Source organism: Anabrus simplex, chromosome 5 (genome assembly GCF_040414725.1).
Source record: "Anabrus simplex isolate iqAnaSimp1 chromosome 5, ASM4041472v1, whole genome shotgun sequence".
In the NCBI taxonomy this organism is placed as follows: Eukaryota; Metazoa; Arthropoda; class Insecta; order Orthoptera; family Tettigoniidae; genus Anabrus; species Anabrus simplex.
The window spans coordinates 304,731,162-304,753,180 of NC_090269.1; the positions used below are offsets into that span (position 1 = coordinate 304,731,162).

The following is a 22,019-nucleotide window of genomic DNA, read 5'->3' on the forward strand; positions in this document are numbered from 1 at the left end:
AGTATTTAAAATATATAGTACAATATATGTCTTAAATATGCATGAGGCTGTAACCGTATTCATTCAAGATTTTATTACTTTTTTAAACCTCTACTTACAACTTTTTATTTGCAATGGATACATTCCTATTCATGACGTAAATGAAAGAATTAACGATGTAGGAACAAACAAAAACACATATGAGAATTGGCAGGGTCTTGGATTGTGCGGTTATCTTTAGATGTTTGGCAAGAACTTTCGGGTATTCTTGTGCATTGTACTGTACATCTCCTCGCGCACTCTGTCTAGACTGATATGATGCTGCTCTTCATTTTATGCTCACAAGTTGACAAGCACTCCTATAAAATAGGAAAGTACTTGCTATGGTGATATATAAAGCAGTAGTATTGTGAATTTTATAAGGCATGCTCAAATTTAATACTTTAGAATCCACGACTGAGTTAATATTTTTGATAAATTGTTGTTTCTGCTGCTTGAATCTCGGCAACGACCACTTCTTTCAACCTATAGGGTTTCAAGATCAATCGTGATATTGCTATTTATTTAAACAATGCTAGGGTGTCGAAGTTGTGTCCTACAAGTGTTGTTTAACAAACTGGAACCCAACGACAATAAATTGTATTTAAATATTCTTAAACGCCACCAACCTCAACGAGGATCGAACCCGATATCTCCGTTAAAATGAGGACATTGACTACCAAACTACGCCACTGGACTCAGCCTTTAAGATCTTTCAAGGATAAATTATTATTATTATTATTATTATTATTATTATTATTATTATTATTATTATTATTATTATTATTATTATTATTATTTAAGTGTCCCTTAAGCTACAAAATAAAAAATAAACAAGGATAAAACCAAAAGTGTCGTCGTGAGCAGGCATGGCAATGGAGAAAAACTGGAAGGAAAATAACATCAGATGCACGTAGTAGGAAAGATCTAGTGCAGCGTAAATCAGCCCAAGGTAGCCTCCAACAAAAAGCGGATCTCCCCTTCAACTAACATCAATATATTTCCAAGGAAACAACTCATTAAAACGAGGGTCTGCCTTAAAAGGGCTGCACTCAGCTAGAAATAGCCACACGACATTATTATACTCATTAAAACGTTTGCCTGTAGGAAGTGAAATATGGACACTTGGAGCAAAAGGGAAGAGAAGAATCGATCAGCCGGATGCTCAAAATTCCGTAGACAGCCAGTCATAAACGAAGAGATGCTGCAACCGACAGGGTGAGTGCCTTCTCAGTGAAAGACCATCAAGGCAGACGCTACGCTTGGATGAGGCACGCACTTCGTTACGGTGGACTAGTTCATATTTTACTGGAAGTGCGCAAGGCAGACCGAGAAATACTACTAAATGTTTTCATTTCTCCTCTGGCCAGGAGATTTGTATCGGAAGAGATGTGTTGAGAAGATGAGAGGGTTGGCGGCCGTGGCTCATACTAGGAATTGTCCCGGCGTTCGCCTTAATGCAGGAGAATGGAAAACCATGGAAAACCACGGAAAAACATTCTCAGGACAGCCGAAGGCGGGGACCATTCCCTCTCCGTCTCCCGAATACAGAGGCGTAGAGCCACGGTAGAGCAGTGGCCACCCCTCCTCTGCTCGGTTGGCCGGCCGGAGTGCACAGTGTCAGACCACGGACCACTTTTGGGCCGATACACACTCTGAATCCGCCGACAGACCGAGAAGGGGGTATATAGGTAGATCAAATCAAGAATGACCGAGGCTGACAACCCTATGCTGAACTGAAACGAATGACACAAGAGTGAAATGTGTGGAGACGAAAAACTGCTGTAAACCGACCTTCGGCTAGAAAACTAAAAGAAGTTACTACAGTCTATTGGTACAGGAACAACATGCAATTGGTGGTTGTCTTGCTGTTCGCAGAATCGTAGATTCTCTGCCGACTAAGATCAGTATTCAGGATACAGTACTTACATCTGATAACTCTGTGTCGTTGGCGCGTTTAAGAATTCCTGTGGGATACAATTCTGAAATCTCAGCACTTATTAGTCTGTCGCAAAACTTAAAACATTATTATTATTATTATTATTATTATTATTATTATTATTATTATTATTATTATTATTATTATGTCCGACTCGTTGCCTGAATGGTTAGCTTACTGACCTTCGGTTCAGAGGGTCCCGGGTTCGATTCTCGGCCGGGTCGGGGATTTTAACCTTCATTGGTTAATTCCAAAGGCCCGGGGACTGGGTGTCTGTGCTGTCCCCAACATCCCTGCAACTCACACACCACACATAACACTATCCTCCACCACAATAACACGCAGTTACCAATACATGGCAGATGCCGCCCACCCTCATCGGAGGGTCTGCCTTACAAGGGCTGCACTCGGCTAGAAATAGCCACACGAAATTATTATTATTATTATTATTATTATTATTATTATTATTATTATTATTATTATTATTATTAATGACATGATACTGTATAGGCTTTTGGGCTTATGCCGTGTCAAGAAAAAAAAGTGAAATTCTTCACGTTGCGCGGAGAACTGTGCTCTGCGTCAACAGAAGAAAATCTCGACTGTCCACGAGAAAGGCTTCTTAAACAATGACTTTTTTTTAAATTTAGACATTATAATAGAAGTGGAAGTGGTACGTTCATTCGTCACCAGATGGCTCCCCAGACGTGGCGCTAGCGTTCGAAGCGGAAGCTGACCGAACAATCAGAATCAGTCTACGGGGGTCACATAACATATATGTACGTAACATATGACATTGACAGGTGTATGACAAAAAGTCTTTGTTTAAGAAGCCTTTCTCGTGGACAGTCGAGATTTTCTTCTGATGAAGCAGAGCACAGTTCTCTGCGAAACGTGAAGAATTTCACCTTTTTTTCTTGACACGGCACAAGCCCAAAAGCCTGTACAGTATCATGTCTATAAGTACGGGCCGTGAAAGCATGAATGGCATTATTATTATTATTATTATTATTATTATTATTATTATTATTATTATTATTATTATTATTATTATTATTGACGGACAGTGGTAGAGGTCGGTTTCAAAATCGCGAGGTCATGGGCCCAAACCTGACAGAGGTACCGGTAGTTGGATTTTTGAAGGCCGGAAGTCATTTCAGTACTCTCCGTCGCACGAAATTGGCATGTAAAGTATCTCTGTTGACACATTCGGTGTTCCTGCACCAGTCCTTATCATTCGTACATAAAAATTTTTTTACAATGAAGTGCCTAATAAAAAGGATTACTGTGATGTAATTATTTACCTTCATTCTATCTAATAGATTTAAACTATTTCCTAAAGTATTAAAAACTTTCGTGCTTCATATACCCAACGAATTTAATTACATAACTTTACATTACATTAATTACAGGTATCCCTGCCATCTAGTAGAGTGAAACGGACGTAGAAATTGGCAGGTAGGCAGCCTAAATGACATCAAATCGGAGTGCTAGCACACGGTAGCTGAGATCATAGGATTTTTGTTGTTTTGTTGCTCTTGATGGCAAAATGATGTCATTGTTGTTTAAAGGGTCCTAACTTCAAGGTCATCGGACCTCTCAAGACGCGTTGAAGTGTCAAAATGTTGTCCTGTTCTGAGGTTTCTTTAAGGTGCTTTAGATTTCTGCAATGATGTACTCTTAAATGCCAATCGACATCGGTGGAATTCAACCCCGCAGCCCTGTACCCAGGAGACTAGCGCCACCGAGTTATCCTAAAGCCTTGACGGTCTGTTTATACCGAGGATGAGTAGTAGCAATGCTGACTTCCCCAACATCTCCTCCCCACACCTCTCCCCATCGTTCTTACCTTGGACAAGTGCCACGACCGTTCGGAGGAACCCTGCCCTAATTCCTCCAGCTTTCAGCCTGACATCCACAGTACATGTTACGAAGGACTTATTAGTTATGTTTCATTGCTGCATAGTTGGCACATTAGTGTCTGTCATGAAATAAATATATACAACTTCGTGTATATTTGTTAGAGCCGGGAAGGATAGGCTACAGTTATGATAATTTACTACCAGACTCCCTTTTGTTTCACTTGTGGGTATACCGTGCAGCTTATGATGCAATAGAAGTCACTGGCCGCTAAACAATTGAGCGTCGAGACAATCGAGCTTCCTCGATATAAATAGCATCGATTATTACGTCACCCATATCACGAAAGGGAACTCTCATTTCCATCCGTTCCTCATTTCCCTTCAATACTTCTTTTTCATTTACCGTTTTCTTTTTGGTTTGTTTGTCATTTTTCTTCTTTCCTTTCCTTCTTTCTTAATCCGTTTACCCTTCAGGGTCGGTTTTTCCCTCTGACTCAGCGAGGGATCCCACCTCTACCGCCTCAAGGGCAGTGTCTTGGAGCGTGAGACTTTGGGATACAACTGGGGAAGAGGACCAGTACCTCGCCCAGGCAGCCTCACCTCCTATGTTGAACACGGGCTATGTGGGGGATGAGAAGATTGGAAGGAATAGACAAGGAAGAGGGAAGGAAGCGGCCGTGGCCTTAAGTTAGGTACCATCCTGGCATTTGCCTGGAGGAGAAGTAGGAAACGACGAAAAACCATTTCGAAGATGACTGAGGTGGGAATCGAACCCTCCTCTACTGAGTGGACCCCGTTCCAGCCCTCGTACCATTTCTGAAATTCCATGGCAGAGCCGGGAATCGAACCCGGACCTCCGGGGGTTGTAGCTAATCACGCTAACCACTATACCACAGAGGCTGCCATCCCCGGAGGCCCGGGTTCGATTCATTTCTATTATCAATTTACTTCTTCTTTTCTGTTTTGTTCAAACATTATTTCGTTATTTCTTTCACTCCTTCCTTCTACTTCCTTTCTCGTTCGATTTCGCTTTTCATCATTTTCATTTGTTGTTTACTCGCATTATTTCCTTTTTTATTGAAACATTTCTTCTGTCTTCATTATGTCTCCTTTACCTTTTCTTTTATAATTTCTGTAATGTGTTCAATCATCTTCATTTTTTGTGTTTACTTCCATTCCTTTTTATTTTTGGTTAAAAAATTACCTCCTTCCTTCTATGTAATTAGTTAATTACATTCTTTACGTCTGTCCTTATCTTTCTTTCTTTCTTTCTTTCTTTCTTTCTTTTTCCTTATGTTCTTACCTTCTTTATCTTATAATTTGATTAATTCCACAATGCTTTCTTTCTTCGCAAATTATTTCGTTCGTTTCTTTCTTCCTTATTTCATTCATTCTTTCTTGCCATTCACTGTTCTTTTTACCTCCTTGTTTTCTTCTATGCTTTGTTTCTGTTTTGTTGAAATAATCTTTCGTTCATCAGACTTTCCCACTTTCACCTCTCCAACTATCTTCCTCACTTCAAGAAGACGGTTGCCTAGCTGTAATTCGTCTTAAAACAATAATCACCACCACCACTTTTCTTTCTTTCTTTCTTTCTTTCTTTCTTCCCCTTCTTTTTTGACCAAGTATAATGCACTTATTTTATTTTACAATTTTACAATCAATAACAGGGGTTGCCAATGTTGAAGAGAATTTGAGGTTCATGAACTAAAAGAGGTTAATATCATAAGTTAGTAAAGAAATGGAAACAGGCATCGCTTTCATCACTTGTTTTGTTAATACACCGCGAGATTACTGAATGAGTCGAAGTATGAGAGCCGCGATGTGTGGCTCAGACGGTTGAAGCGCTGGCCTTCTGTCCCCAACTTGGCAGGTTCGATCTTGGCTCAGTCCGGTGGTATTTGAAGGTGCTCAAATACGTGAGTCTCCTATCGATAGATTTTCTGGCACGTAAAATAACTCCTGCGGGACTAAATTCCGGCACCTCGGCGTCTCCGAAAACTGTAAAAGTAGTTAGTGGGACGTAAAGCCAATAGCATTATTATTATCGAGTAGTTGCTCTAGGTAGCAGGCGCCACTTGCGTCGTTCGGGACGGCTGGCTGCCGCGTGAAAAGAGAGTAGTGGACAGGCGGGTTGCATACCGTGGTGGTACTTGCATTAACCGCACGGAGCATGGATCATGCGGAACGAACAGGACACAGATTATAGAGATAACAGGACAAGAAAATTACTCATCGACAAATGGAAAATACAGCCAGTGTGCCATATGCTGAATAAATACATTTTCATGTTAAAGTTTTGGGATACATGCAATTATTGAATGAAAATACAGGCTTGAACGTAGTGTGGTGAGAATAACGTGCATCCCCACTGGCCTGTAGTGCGTATTACGTCATGCACTTCCCCACCATGCTCGCTGAGCTCCTCTCATTGCTCAACACCGGGGAGCAAACTGGCTCCGAAGTTGCTTCGCTCTGAGTTGACGTCAGCTGCTGGGGAGAATGGAGCAACACAGCTCAGTTACTGAGCAAACGTTAAGGCCCACTCTTAGCAATAAGTTGAATATCATGCTTCTTAATTGCCATTTTGGAATAATAGTAATATATGTCTATTCTTTAGTCCCATTTCCTTGTATGGGCTCGGGGATGAGGAGACGAGGTGGGATGTACCAATAGTCTATAGCATGTTCTTTTAAGGCCGCATATTCTTCCTAACGTAACCTTGCTTGAGGGGCTAATGAAGATAAAGTGAATGATGGCAGATAAAATTGGATAAAGAGGTAGGAAGTATCGGTTGTGGCCATTGAACAGGAAATGTTCCGAATTTGTCTATTTGCCTGCAAGTGAAAATGGGAAACCATAAAAAACATTCTTAGGACAACCGACGGTGAGGTTCAAACCTACTCGTCTCCCGAATGTAAGCTTTTACGACACCAACCGCTCAGCCAGTTTGTTCCTTTCTTCTTCTTCTTAATCTTATTACCGAACTGAGTGGTCACGGGTATTAACGCGTTAGGGCAATGGAGCAAAGTTATCGGTTTGGACTTCACCGTGGGAAGGCCTGAGGATGGTTTCCCAGGATTTTCCCATTTTCATACTAGGAGAATGCCGGGGCTGTGCCTTTTAAAATATTAAAAAAAAACAAGTTTTAATTTTACGGTTTTTTTGGAAAAGCCGAGTTGCCGGTATTTTCTCCCGCGGGAACTTTTCTTAGGTGCTGGTAAATCTACGGACAAGAGGGTAGCGCATTTGAGTACCTTCGTGTACCATTGGGCTGTGCCCAGTTAGGCTGAATGAACTCCAGAGAAGTCTCGTTTCTGATTTTGACTTCTTGAAGGGGAATTGAACTCATAGCCTTCCATTTAAGCAGAGCACGCCGTTACTGTCTCGGCTAGGTAGCCGTCAGTACAGTATATTTATTTATTTATTTATTTATTTATTTATTTATTTATTTATTTATTTATTTATTTATTTATTTATTTATTTATTTATTTATTTATTTATTTCCTGGGGGCAAAGGTGGCCGGGCGTAGAGCTAACTACTCTACCTCATCAAGTGCCGAGGTTACGAATAGTGGAAGCCTTTACCTTCCACCACTCCCAGGGCCTTCGTGGTCTGTACGAAGGTGACTTTGCTTTGCTTTGCTTTTGGTTCAGTGACGAAGTTAGGGTTCTAGGCACCCCTCGTACACTTAACCATATTATGTTTACTATCTAAAATAATAAAACGATGAAATTAGTAATACAGTATCTGGTTGAAAAGACTAATAGTTTTGTCCTGTCTGAAAACCACAAAACGCATCCTGAGTTTTGCTGCCCCTGTTTTGCCTTACATACAGAAATCGGCAAGTTCTTTTAAACAATTATTTATAATGTGTTTTAATAATAACTTTCAGACTCGAAATGTGGTTTAAGTATAATGTGGTGTCAGTCACTATGGATATAAGTATTGTTGCTCCACTCATCCCGTAGAGCTTACAGTGGACTGAACATATTTCCCATAAACGTAGCTATATTTCATAAGTTACAAGACCGGGAGAAAATATTAGTGGAAATGTACGCAGTTGCTCGCATTCCACATGACCAACACGTTCCATTAGCGAACTTATTTCCTGCTCCTACGAAAGAGGAAACGATCCTTCCAGCATTTTCAATTACGTCCCGCTATTATACAAGAGATAAACGTGGATTTCCCAATCATTTTGGAATGCTAAACATTGCGTAACGATCGTAGGTCAGACGTGCCACTAATGGCCCGTAGGAGGCTCTTCCATTCACACGAATGGCGGGATCATTTTAACATTGCTCTGTTTACCTGGAAACAGAATATTCTGCATTACATATTTTCAGTGTAATGCTCGTTGATCATTTGTTTGTGTGGATGTCATTATGTTGATTTTAAAGTTTAAATGAGATTTGTAAAGTCTGGACGTCAGAGGTAAACTCACTTTACAAGAGAGCATAAAGTAGCTAATAATAATAATAATAATAATAATAATAATAATAATAATAATAATTTCGTGTGGCTATTTCTAGCCGAGTGCAGCCCTTGTCAGGCAGACCCTCTGATGAGAGCGGGCGGCATCTGCCATGTGTAGATAACTGCGTGTTGTTGTGGTGGAAGAGAGTGTTATGTGTGGTGTGTGATTTGCAGCGATGTTGGGGACAGCACAAACACCCAGCCAACGGGCCATTGGAATTATCCAATGAAGGTTAAAATCCCCGACCCGGCCGGGAATCGAATCCGGGACCCTCTGAACCGAAGGACAGTTCTCTGACCATTCAGCCAACGAGTCGGACAAGAAGCTGACGAGGGGCATATTTTGCCACCTTTAAGACAGGTCGAATGGACAGCTCTGACCATGGTAGACTACTGAAAGAGCCACTACGATAAGGACTGCGGCGGACGGCATAAGATTGAACTGTTGTATGATAACTTACCATTGCAACTTATAAATATAATTTTTGTCCCGTATTGGCACAAACTCAACTAAGGTTAGGGTGAAGGAAGAATCCCACCTTCCAATACATATTTGCTTTTGTATTGCTAGTTTATATAATTATAACACATATTCCAGCTTAAAATCTAATTAAATGATTTAAAAAGTACATGTTTCCTCCCTGATTTGGAACATCTTCAGCTAAAAACCTTGTGGGAAAGAAGATCGATTTCTAGGATCCCATACATACAGATTTTCTCACAAACTTGAACATTGACTTGTTGAATGTTTTAGCTCAGCTCTATCATCATCATACGTGTCTTTTATTTCATATATGCCAATTTTTGTATTTTACACACAATTTTTAGCTGAAGATGTTCCATATCAAGAATGAAATATGTACTTTTTAAATCATTTAACTAGATTTTAAGCCGGAATATGTTTTATAATTACATAGAATAGCAATTTTTAAAAAAGCAAAAAGTATTGGAAGGTGGAATTCTTCCTTCAACCTAACCTTAGTTGAACTTACCATTCTTTATCATTGGGTTCTGTTCGCACATATGAACACAGCTTATCTTCACTCCTGCAAAACATACAATAGTGTACCCATAAGAAAATGCGACCAATACAAGTCACGAAAAAAAAAAAAAAATCAACCATCCTCCACTGAGAGTGACCATAAAGGTCCGGGATATAACTTACAGTATGTAATTAAATTAATGAAATAATATCTTTGTCAGACTCATTGGCTGAACGGTCAGCCTACTGGCCTTCAGTTCAGAGGGTTCCGGGTTCGATTCCCGGCCGGGTCGGGGATTTTCACCTTAATTGGTTAATTCCAATGGCACGGGGGCTGGGTGTATGTGTTGTCTTCATCATCATTTCATCCTCATCACGACGCGCAGGTCGCCTACGGGAGTCAGACAGAAAGACCTGCACCTGGCGAGCCGAACCCGTTCTGGGATATCCCGGCACTAAAAGGCATACGACATTTCATTTCAATAATATCTTTTATGGAGAATTCATCGTAAGGACATTAAAAAAGTATAAATACAATTGTATCATTTGCAGAGAATCTCTTATGAACTGTAATAACATATTTTCTATGTCGTAAAAGGGATTTCTTTTAAATTTTGAATGTTAGTAACGGTGTTCTTCGACAGGGTACCTCTGGATCCAAACAGGAGGCCTCTGACAAACCATTGACCAAGAGGAATATTACATTTGGCTTATAGATATGGCAGATGTGGTGTATAAATTGCTTTTCCAGATTAACACCCTGAGCTAGTTGCACGCCTCTCTCGAAGCCAATGGTAGGATCTAACACCTTCGCTTTATTCTCTTTCTTATCGATGGATATGGTGTCCACTCTTCTCGTTGAGTTATCGGCAGAGACGCAGTGAACTTCTTCGTGCACCTCCCATGCACGTTGCCTCAGACGTTGAGCAATTAATGTCCTTACACGATGTTGACGATTGTTACACAGTAATTCAGTGCTCCTGCAGAACTACACCACATGTCCAAGCATTTCGGTCTCGTTGCAACCGTTTTGGCGGCAACGGGTTGAACTGAAAGTTATGACGGGAACCGATCTTACTTCAGTCAGGTTGCACGACATTTTTATAGAATTTATGATAGTTTTACCTCTGACGTCCACAATGAAGACCCAGTCCATCTTTGGTGAGGTACAGTTTTTACAGAATACTTTATCTTCTGATACAGGTTAAAACAAATACGTCATGTTCATCAATGTGCCTTAGTCTCATCTAATAATGTTATTGGCTTTACGTCCCACTAACTGTTTTCTTACGGTTTTTGGAGACGCCGAGTTGCCGGAATTTAGTCTCGCAGGAGTTATTTTAAATGCCAGTTAATCTACCGACACGAGGTTGACGTATCTGAGCACCTTCAAATACCACCGGACTGAGCCAGGATAGAACCTTCCAAGTAGGGGTCAGAAAGCCTGCGCCTCAACCGTCTGAGCCATCCAGTCCGACTTAATCTCATCTTTGGCTTTCTCAATTTACAAGCAACTGAGCAATGCTACTAACGCAGTTCTAGCAGCCAGTGAATAATTGGAAAATATGACTTGTAGGACCTTTTGGTATGTCAATGAGCTTCGTAGACTGATAGTGTAATACCTTCTTCTGGCACAGTGAGGAAAGCTACGGGAAACTACCTCACGTCTCTTCATTGATGTCCAGGCTTACTATGATAGTTGAGGCGGAATGCTTGGTGACCCAACAAGCCTTTGTACTGAGGACTCAATATAAACACAAGCGATATTAAATGATATTATCACCGGGCAAGTTGGCCACGCGGTTCGGAGCACGCAGCTGTGAGCTTGCATCCGGAAGAGAACCCCACTGTCGGCAGGCCTGAAGATGGTTTTCCGTGGTTTCCCATTTTCACACCAGTAAAATGCTGGGGCTGTACCTTAATTAAGGCCACGGCCACTTCCTCCCCATCCCTAGGCTTCTCCTATCCCATCGTCACCATAAGACCTATCTGTGTCGGTGCGACGTAAAACAAATATCAAGAAAAATGATATTATCCTTCTTGTAGTATTTAAGGAGGCCCTGGGATGGGTGGAAGGTAAAGGCTTCCAATATCCGTAACCGAGCACTTGGTGGAGTAGCTTCTTTTTTACAAGCTGCTTTATGGCGCGCCGACACAGATGGGTCTTACTGCGACGATGGGACAGGAAAGGGCTAGGAGTGGGAAGGAAGCAGCCGTGACCTTAATTAAGCTACAGCCCAACATTTTCCTGGTGTGAAAATGGGAAACCACGGAGAACCATCTTCAGGGCTACCGACAGTGGGGTTCGAACGCAGTATCTCCCGTATACTGGATACTGGCCGCACATAAGAGCCGACAGCTAGCGAGCTCGGTTTGGTGGAGTAGGATGGTTAATTCTACGCCCGGCCATCTTTGCCCCCAGAAATTAACCTGGTAGGCCTACTCATTTCTGATGTTGGTAGAGCGAACCTCAGGGCCATGTGCACTTCCGAAAGTGGAAATCTCGTTTCTGAAAGTTTTCGACTTCCTGACGGGGAATCTAACCCACGTCCTTTCGGATGAACCGAGTACGCCTTTACCGCATCGGCCAGTGTACCTCATAAAGTTAGAAAAGGTTTGTGATCATGGTGTCATAGATGAAAAAAACTGTTAGGCACTTTTGGTGAACAAAATATTAATTCGAGTATTTTGAAAAATCTCTTCGTGGACTGTTTATTTAGAGTGTGAAACTTATTCTTTATTCCATCTGATTATTGAAGTGAAAATTCCACCTCGTCACCAGAATATGAATTTCGATCGTCAACAATGAAGTCCAACGTGTAAGTATTTCTTCAAACGCGTAATTAATAAATTTGTTGAAACTTGAAATAAAACAGCGTTGTAGAGACAATGCAGTGGTCCGAATGCATTAGATGAAAAGCAGGTGTGCTCTATTCTACAAGAGAGAGATTGATCTGGTTGGAAAATACTAACACATTGAAGCACTTTATCAGAATAACTTAAACAAATGAGACGTGTTGGTTGACCAGTGAGGTTAGTGGTGAATTCCACATCCTTCCACCGATAACTGTCTTCGCCTTTGTTCCTGAAATAATGTTCGATCGTTGGGCTGTAAATATTTGTATGTGAGCACATGTTATCTGTCTCAATAATGAACATTTATCTATCAACACTAAACATGGCTTTTCCCCTGTAAATCTGGAGATTTGTTATAAAGAAATATGCTGATAGTTGGGTTTCACAAGAAGATTTATGTATTATAAAGTAATTTCTAAATGCTCTTTCTTTCTCTCTTTCTTTTTTTCTTTCTTTGAAAGTCTTTCAAGTTTTATTCTTTAAGCATTTGCCTTTAAAACTGATTGTACATTGTCCTGTAGGTCTCCACCTGGTTGGCTAAAGGTCAATTCCAAGCTCTGTTAAGTAACATTATAATCCTAGTTTGAAAATTGGAGTTGGATGCACTCAGGCCTGTAAGGTCCGCTGAGAAGAATCGTAGATTTGAATTCCACTCGCAGCCATTCTAGAAGTGATTTTCTTTTAATTTGCCAATTCCAGTCACTCCATGTGAGAGAGACGCTGGTCATACACTGTACAATAATAATAATAATAATAATAATAATAATAATAATAATAATAATAATAATAATAATAATAATGCAAACCAAACCCCATGGCGCAAGAACTCTGAATGGCCGTGGCCTACAAACGACCGCTGCTTAGTCTGAAGGCCTGCAGATTACAAGTTGTCATGTGGCCAGCACGACGAATCATCTCAGCCGTTATTCTTGGCTTTCTGTACTGGGATCGTTATCTCACCGTCAGGTAGCTCCTGAATTGTAATCATGTAGGCTGAGTGGATCTCGAACCAGCACTCAAAACCAGGTAAAAATCCCTGACCTGGTCGGTAATCGAACCCGAGGCCTCCGGGTAAGAGACAAGCACGCTACCCCTACACCGCGGTGCTGGCAATAATAATAATAATAATAATAATAATAATAATAATAATAATAATAATAATAATAATAATCATCATCATCATCATCATCATCATCTTGGCATCTTTCAGTGTCTTGGGACCGAGCTCGATAGCTGCAGTCGCTTAAGTACGGTCAGTATCCAGTAATCGGGAGATAGTGGGTTCGAGCCCCACTGTCGGCAGCCCTGAAGGTGGTTTTTCGTGGTTTCCCATTTTCACACCAGGCTAATGCCGGGGTTGTACCTTAATTAAGGGCACGGCCGCTTCCTTCCAATTCCTAGGCCGTTCCCACCCCATCGTCGCCATAAGACCTATCTGTGTCGGTGCGACGTAAAGCAAATAGCAATGTCTTGGGGTCGGCAATTTATGGGAATTTGCCCTAGTTTTACAGCTGAATGCCGTCCCTGATCATAACCCTATGTGGCGGGCTATATTCACCATTACGAGTTTTTGAGGTGGTTTATAGTGTGATGTAAGACCCAGTCCCCTAGCTAGAGGAATTAACCATTCGGAGTTAAAATCGCCGTCCCGACGGGGAATCGAACCTCTGAACCGAAAGCCACTACGTAGGCCATTCAGCCATTCAGCCAGGTAATAATAATAATAATAATAATAATAATAATAATAATAATAATAATAATAATAATAATAATAATAATATGCCACTGTCCTAAAATTAAGCAATAATAATTTCATTACTTTAAAATTGGAAAATGCTCAGCATATTTCATATGTGTACGGATAATTCATTGTTTTGTAACTTATTTTGAACAAGAGTATTTGTAACAATCTGTCCGGCTACTCGTATACTCGTATATTTTAAAATTTAGTTGTCCCTAACGGACATAAAAATGTCACATGCTAATTCTCAGTGAAGAGAAGTATTTGCTTTCCTTCGCGATCTACTTCGCAATGTAATCGCTTGCGGTTACTGATAATTCAGTCATCTCACTTCCACTTCCTTTCGGGAAGCATGGAAAATTACTGGGCTTTTTGCAGTAGAGTAACTATGTTACCATTAGATTGGTCAATGATTCGCCACACTGCATCACATTACGCCACACAGAATTTTTCTTTCGATCTATTTTTATTTGTGCGCCGATAGGGGACGCTGTGTAGGATAGCGAGGGTCACCAGATAAAATGAATGTAATCTGTGAGGTAGTGTGTCTCCGCACTGGAAGAATCCCACGCTCTCTTAGATAGTGGCTGAGGCTATATATATAAGAGTCGTGGTGCCGCAATAGAATCCATTAGTGCTCGTTTGTGTGTGAAGAGATGAAGACGGTTTCTTCCAAGACTTACCTGTTGCAACATCTGCCCATTTCGTTGCAGGACCCCACAGACTATGGCAGCAGAAAATCTGAGCAGTACAACCTGGAAATTGAACCTGTGTACCACCAGTCGACTCCTCCATACGGAGCCAACGACTCCAGGTAAGTCTGTGCACATTTTTAAAAGTAGACAGGTAGGGTATGAGATACATCTGTCATAGTTTAAAAAACTTTTTTAAATGTTTTTCTTTAGAGGATATACTTTTCTCTTTAATCCGATAGAAACAGTTCACCACTATTTCAAAATAAACTTTCATGTTTATTTATTTATTTAATCTTATTCTTCTTCTCTCACCGCTTTTCCCATACCTCTGGGATTTCGGGTGCAAACTGTGCTGTACATGATTATTTGGCCCTGTTTTACGGCTGGATGCCCTTTCTGACGCCAACACTATGTGGAGTATCTCTATAGTGTTTGGTAGTGTGGCGTGTTGTCTGAATTTGAAGAGCAGTATTTGGACAAACACAAATATCCAGTTCCCGAGCCAGATGAATTAATCAGACGCAATTAAAATCAGCGAACGCAGCCGGGAAGCGAACCCAGGACCCTATGAACCGAAGGCCTCATCGCTTACCATTCACCTAAGGAGTCGGACTTATTTATTTGATTAATGTCCTCATAAAATGGTTTTACACTTAATCACATACTCTTTTTTAGATTGTCACTGCATTATTAAAATATCGTGGTCTTATTCTTGGCCTTTTCCCAATGTACTGGGGTCAGAACCTGATGTGGATTTGGCCTAGTTTACTGACGGATGCCCTTCCTGACGCCATTCCTACGTTGAGGCATGTATTCAATTTTGCGTATTTATATTGCCACCTGTCACCCGGTGGCCCCGGGTTCGATTCCCGGCCGGGTCAGAGGTTTTTAAATGTAAATTATTAATATCCCCGGTTTGGGCCTGGGTGTTTGTGTCGTCCTTAACGTTCCTTTCCTCACATTCAACACTCTACACTTCCGCAATTACACTTACACGCAGGATCCTATCATATGGTGAAAGTAGTGACAAAATATCTGCAGAGGTCGACGCCAAACACCTAGTCCCCTAGTCAGAAAAATTAACCATACTCAACCCGGCCAGGAATCGAACCCGAGGTCAAGTGAACCGAAGACCACTATGCTGACAATTCAGCCAAGGAACCGGACATTATTATCACTAATTGTTATTGTTATTACTTCCTTCTCTTTGAAACTCAGGCACGTTATTATCATTTATATAAGCTACTATTACGATAATCGATTCAGTGCCATGCTCGGCTGATGGACTGAGCTGCCAAGAAATGCTGAAAAAGAGAATGGAAGCATTTCGAATTTCACTTTCCACTTGAATTATTCCTGTTGTTTGGAGTCGAGCATGCTTCTTGTGTTCATTACGTATACAGGCTGGAGATCAGCACGTAGCACGTAAAATCTCCTCGTCTATTATGAGTTCTTTTGTAATTTACCTCAAACAAGGATGATTTGTTACAGAAGGTGTGGCATTTTTTAAAACAGACTTATTATCTCAATTATACACGATGAATTAAATACATGGATTGCACCAAGATAAGAGAATAATTCTCTCCACTTGTTTTCTGATCCCCTGATGATAATACGTAGATATATCAGAATTTTGTGACTCTTTCAAGTTGATTTGTAAAGTATTTATTTCATTTAAAAATGTAATTTTACAGTCCTAAAGTTCATGTTGATAAAATATTTCTAAATCATTGTTTTTCTGGTACTTAATTTAATTCCCTTTTGACCTACAAGTTTGCTCAAAACTAGAGTATAAACTAATATTTAGAGACTTTCTTCGTGAGTGTAGGAGTATTACACATCTTCTTTGGTTCAAGTGAAAGCATTTCTTGCCAGACAAAAGTTGTTTTTAAATTTCTAAATTTCGTTCTAGTGCCACTTTTTCTACACTCTGGTCGGGTCGCGGGTGGAAATTGAATTGTGTCAAACATATGGATTTGGTCCATTTTTTTTACGCCCTGGTGCTCTCCCTGACGCCAACGCTATTTGGAAAGATGTATGCTCTATTGCATGTTTCTGTGGCACTCGGTGGTGTGGTGTGTCGCACGTGAATGAATAGGAGTGCATCCCCCCCCTTCGCCCCAATTCCCCGAACTAGAGGAATTAACCAGATGTAACTAAAATTATCGACCCTGCCGGGAATCGAAGGTTGATACACTGACTATCCAGCCAAAGCACTTGACATAAATAGGCTACACTGGTCGATCATAATATTGTGACAGGTTACCGTTCGAAGTGTTTACTTGTGGATGTTTTTACCTTTCTTACAGATATAATTAATGATTTTTTTAACTTTATATAATAACAACTTGTCGTAGTGAAGATAAAATATTAAACATAATCTGACCTCTATCGCTTACCATTTTGCCAATATCCGACGGCATATTTTTATATTTGTCATAAACTTTTCTAGTCTGGATTATTTAACCTTTCTTTTATTTGTTTATTGGAGACCTTTTATTTCAAAGTTCCAAGTTCAATTTTAGAATCATTTTGAGAACATCCTGAACTTTCATCTATTACTATTGTGTCTTGATTGGACAGAACTTTATTACTTCATGAAATTTCAAAAAGACGAGAGTCGTTTTCAGAAAAGAAACAGAAAATGTACACTCTTCCCATTTGAACCCACACTTTAAGTACAAAATATTCAAAATGATTGTTATAGGGAGATATTGGTGTAATTTACTTTCACATTAAATCCTTCACTGTTTATTGAGGTTTGATCCGGATAATCCGTAGTTTTGAGAACCCATACCCTCCAGTCGATAATGTTCCTGAAGAATTATAACTCACCAGACAGTGATGGACGCACCATTGTAATGTAACTTTATGCTTGACATCCCTTATGTGGAACATGCTGTATGCAACATAATTATGTTAGAATAAATAAAATACTCTACGGATGTTGTTGTTTGAGTCATCAGTTCATGAACTGGTTTCTTTGCAGCCCTCCATGCCACCCTCTCCTTGGCTAACCTTTTCACTTCTACATAACTGTTGCATCATACATCCGCTCTAATCTACTTGTCACATTCAACCCTTGGTGTACCCCTGTCGTTCTTACCGCCCACACTTCCCTCAAAAATCAACTGAACAAGTGCTGGGTGTCTTAAGATGTGTCCTATCATTCTATCTCTTCTTCTCGTCAAATTTAGCCAACTCGCTCACCATTTCGATTCAGTATCTCTACATTCGTGTCAAACCCACCTCACCTTCAGCATTCTTCTGTAACACCACACATCGAAAGCTTCTATTCTCTTTCTTTCTGAGCTAGTTATTGTCTATGCTTCACTTCTATACAATGCCACGCTCCAGACGAAAGTCTTCAAAAACATTTTTCTAGTTCCTATATTGTTCGAAGTGAGCAAATTTCTATTAGGAATAATGTCTGTGAAATGTGTTCTGAGCATTTTTTCAGGCTAATGTTCTAAATTGTTGTATTTGATGTCAATTTCAGCTACCAGGAGAAGAAACTCCCTTTGAGCACGGTGTTCGTAATTCAGGATGGTCTCAAACCGCCAAAAGATGACGACTACCTGCCACATCAAAATCGTGAGGTGGAGCACCCGACAACGTAAGTAATATTCGCTAAGATCTTCTGTAAATTATATTATTTAGTGTGGAGACTATATCTTGTTTTAGTTCAGTCCGAGAGAACTCGACTATGCCATGAGTTCGTATGATTGGCTTCACTTAGTATTTGTGAGGACAATTGAGAAACTACCTGAGTTCTGTACAAAATGTAGGCGAGACTTTCGTGTTGACCATACGGCACTCACTTGAACCTGAAGGAAGGGAATAACAATAAATAACAGTAATAAATACTAATAATAATAAGAAGAAGAAGAATTGCTTCAGCCCTAGTTATACCATTGAGGCGGCCACCGTACCAGTGTCAATGTTTCGATTGCGCTGCCATCTAGAAATGTGAGCGTAACTCTTCTGGACGATGTCTAAGGCAGAGTAGTGTTTTTTCATTTGATCAAGTGACGCTGAATGTACCATGCGTAGAGGTAGTGTTTTTTTGGCAACAGCGATATTACACGAAATGTTTATAAAGACGTATATTTTGAATTTTCGTTTCTCATTACTTGTACATCACTTTTTTAATGTGGTTTTCAAACGCCATATAAGACGAAACGTATTCATATTGTGAAATGTATACTTAAATGCGATATAAATGCGATGCCTACATGTTCCTTTTTAAACAAAACTTTACTTTAAAAAAAAATTCTTATCCTCGGAACTGAAGCCGATAAGTTTGAGCACCTCGAGACTGCCTGCAAATGCCGCCGGCCGTTATGTTAAGTTTGCCCAAGCACCTCTGCAATGTACTTGTGGTCTTACCAAGGTTGTAGACGCTGAAATATATTTCGTTAAATACAATTTAATTGCAATAGATAGGAGAACACAAATGATAAAACAAAATACTCAGGTGTCTTTTGTGATTTCCTCCAAAAGTATCACTGATTCATGAACATGATTTCGGTTAATTTAGTGTATTTTCCTTTATTATTATTATTAAATTTAAATATGTTGTTTTTGTGATATGTTTAGCCTCTATCAGTTTAAAATAAAGGTACAATTTTATTACACTTCACCATTATGGGGTAGGACTGTTCATCAATAATGCTATTGCATACAATATAGTTTCTTTTAGGCACGTAAATTAATGAATTGTGTGGGTAGATTTAGCTGTTAGAGGAATTAGGACGAGAATTGTCTCTGTGTATTCACCATGTGAGAGTGGAGTGCAGTGCAGATGAGGATGAAGTTGACAAGTAGGGTCAACAGCAAGAATAGGATAGTGCAAATGGGTGATTTCCATGCGAGATTTGGAAATAGAGCTGAAGGATATCAGAAGGTGATGGGTAAATATGGTGAAGCTATGGAAGTTAATAGAAATGGGAAGCGTTTACTGATCTTCTGTGCTAGTATAGGATTGGCAGTTACGAATACATTCTTCAAGCATAAACGTATTCACCGCTACAGATGGGAAGGTAGGGGCACCAGTACCATAGTAGACTTTATTATAGCCGACTTTGAATTCAGGAAATCTGTTAGGTAACTGCGGGTATTCCGAAGATTCTTCGATGATACAGGCCACTTATCTGATCTGTAGTGAACTAAGTATCTCTAGGTCATGTACAGAGAAAGGAATATGTCTGCAGACGAGTAAGGGTAGATCATCTAGAGGACGGGGAATTTAGACAGAAGTACATGGATATGATTAGTGAAAAGTGCAAACAGTAGAGAGTAAGAAGGTTCAGGATATAGAAATAGAATGGTTGGCATGCATGGATGATGTAGTAGAAACAAGGGAATACCTAACAACGATTGTAAAGATTGAAAAAGCAAATACCTTGGTGAAATGATGAAGTAACGTAAACGTAACAAGAAGCTTCCGGACGAAGCTATCTTTACACCGGTTTGTTTCGAGACCAACTTCGCTGTACGAGAGTGAAAGGTGGGTAGACACAAATTAGAAATGACAAACGTGAGAAATGACTGACTGATTATGAAATTTAACTGTTTTCTACTGACGTTCAGTTACATCTTTGCGTGGCTAATGTAGTAACTAAAATACTGCCATTTTCTAAAGAAATAAACAAAAATTTAGAATTTTGACAATTACCTGGCCATCCTTCCACGACAGGAATTTTGGCTCTAAAATTGGGACTCTCCTGGTTTTCCGATACGTGTGACAACGTTAGCGAGATAATACTGGTATATAATACCTTCTATTTCATCCTTCGTGGACGATAGTTCCTTACTGAGCTATTTTATTGAATTATTTCAAACTGCATAAAAATACAAAATAGGAATGGGTTACTTTTGATACATCACGATCATTCGCAATAAAGGTTTTCAGATTAGGAGCTGGTGTATTGATTACGAAGCAGGGGGGAAGTCCAAGTAGAACAAGGATGGTCTCCTGAAAGTAGCCGTAGTCTTGACCGAATACTGTGGTGGCGGTTGCCAAGCCATTCTGTATCCTCCACCTTACAGTACTGACCTTCTTGGTCCAAAATGGCTTGTGTAGAGGGGTGTTCCAATTGCTAACATTAGCTAAACGTCAGTGAAGTAACGAGGGTCTGCTTCTGATAGTCCTGAGCAGTGCGCGCAACGTGCAGGTCATACTGCCAAAATATTTCGCCTTGCCGTGGTGTAGGGAGAATGCTGACCTTCCGGCAGCAAAGTGGAGCGTACCAACTTCTTTTAGCGATCCTTACACAAAAGTGCGTTAATAATATATTATACGAAGGCTGTGTTAAATCTAGGTGTTATTCTATGGCCTCTTGTGTTTATTATCAATGGAAATGGTCTGCAAGTGGACAGAAATGTCTGCTGAACAATAAATAAATAAATAAATAAATAAATAAATAAATAAATAAATAAATAAATAAATAAATAAATACGTGAAGTTACTTTTTGTGAAACTTTTAGTGATAGATATTTCCTCTTACGGGGGTTTCATTTGTTGCGGTAGTAATGCCACCCGAATTGAACTGAAGCGATTGTATGACCAATCGATATATTCTCCTTCCATTTCACCTTTTCCGCCGTTATCTTTATACCAGTCCGCCTCTGTGGTGTAGTGGTTAGCGTGATTAGCTGCCACCCCCGGAGGTCCGGGTTCGATTCCCGGCTCTGCCACGAAATTTGAAAAGTGGTATGAGGGCTGGAACGGGGTCCACTCAGCCTCGGGAGGTCAACTGAGTAGAGGTGGGTTCGATTTCCACCTCAGCCATCCTGGAAGTGGTTTTCCGTGGTTTCCCACTTCTCCTCCAGGCGAATGCCGGGATGGTACCTAACTTAAGGCCACGGCCGCTTCCTTCCCTCTTCCTTGCCTATCCCTTCCAATCTTCCCATCCCTCCACAAGGCCCCTGTTCAGCATAGCAGGTGAGGCCGCCTGGGCGAGGTACTGGTCATACTCCCCAGTTGTATCCCCCGACCAAGAGTCTGAAGCTCCAGGACACTGCCCTTGAGGCGGTAGACGTGGGATCCCTCGCTAAGTCCGAGGGAAAAACCGAACCTGGAGGGTAAACAGATGATGATGATGATCTTTATACCATGTTTAGCGATCAGCTGTTTTTTCAACGTGAACAAATATATCCATCTACAGCCCGAGGCGTAAACACATACAGTTATAAATTATTTTTACTATTTGTTTAGAAGAATCAACTACTTTCCTGACAATCTGCCATAAGGAAATAGTTTAATGTGAATTGTAATCTCAAACTAAAACTTAAAATTAAACACATACCAATAATTCTAATTTACAAAAAAAAATGAAATGCAAACTATCAGTCAGCGTCACAATAAAGAAATCCACAAAAAAACACTTCAAACAGTTATTACAAATCCTAAAATTAAACATTCGCGAAGTACCGGGTACTACA

The 22,019-nt window shown here is 40.3% G+C and overlaps 1 protein-coding gene across 2 annotated transcripts in view; it reads left to right on the forward strand.

Annotated features, from left to right (window-relative positions):
- Positions 1 to 22,019, forward strand: part of LOC136874019 (proton-coupled amino acid transporter-like protein CG1139) — a 239,912-nt gene that overhangs the window by 184,288 nt on the left and 33,605 nt on the right. For both annotated transcript variants that reach the window (XM_067147485.2, XM_067147484.2), the window contains exons 3-4: positions 14,592 to 14,692; positions 18,073 to 18,189. In XM_067147485.2, coding sequence (XP_067003586.1) covers positions 14,592 to 14,692; positions 18,073 to 18,189 — 218 coding nt within the window. The remainder of the gene's footprint in view (positions 1 to 14,591; positions 14,693 to 18,072; positions 18,190 to 22,019) is intronic.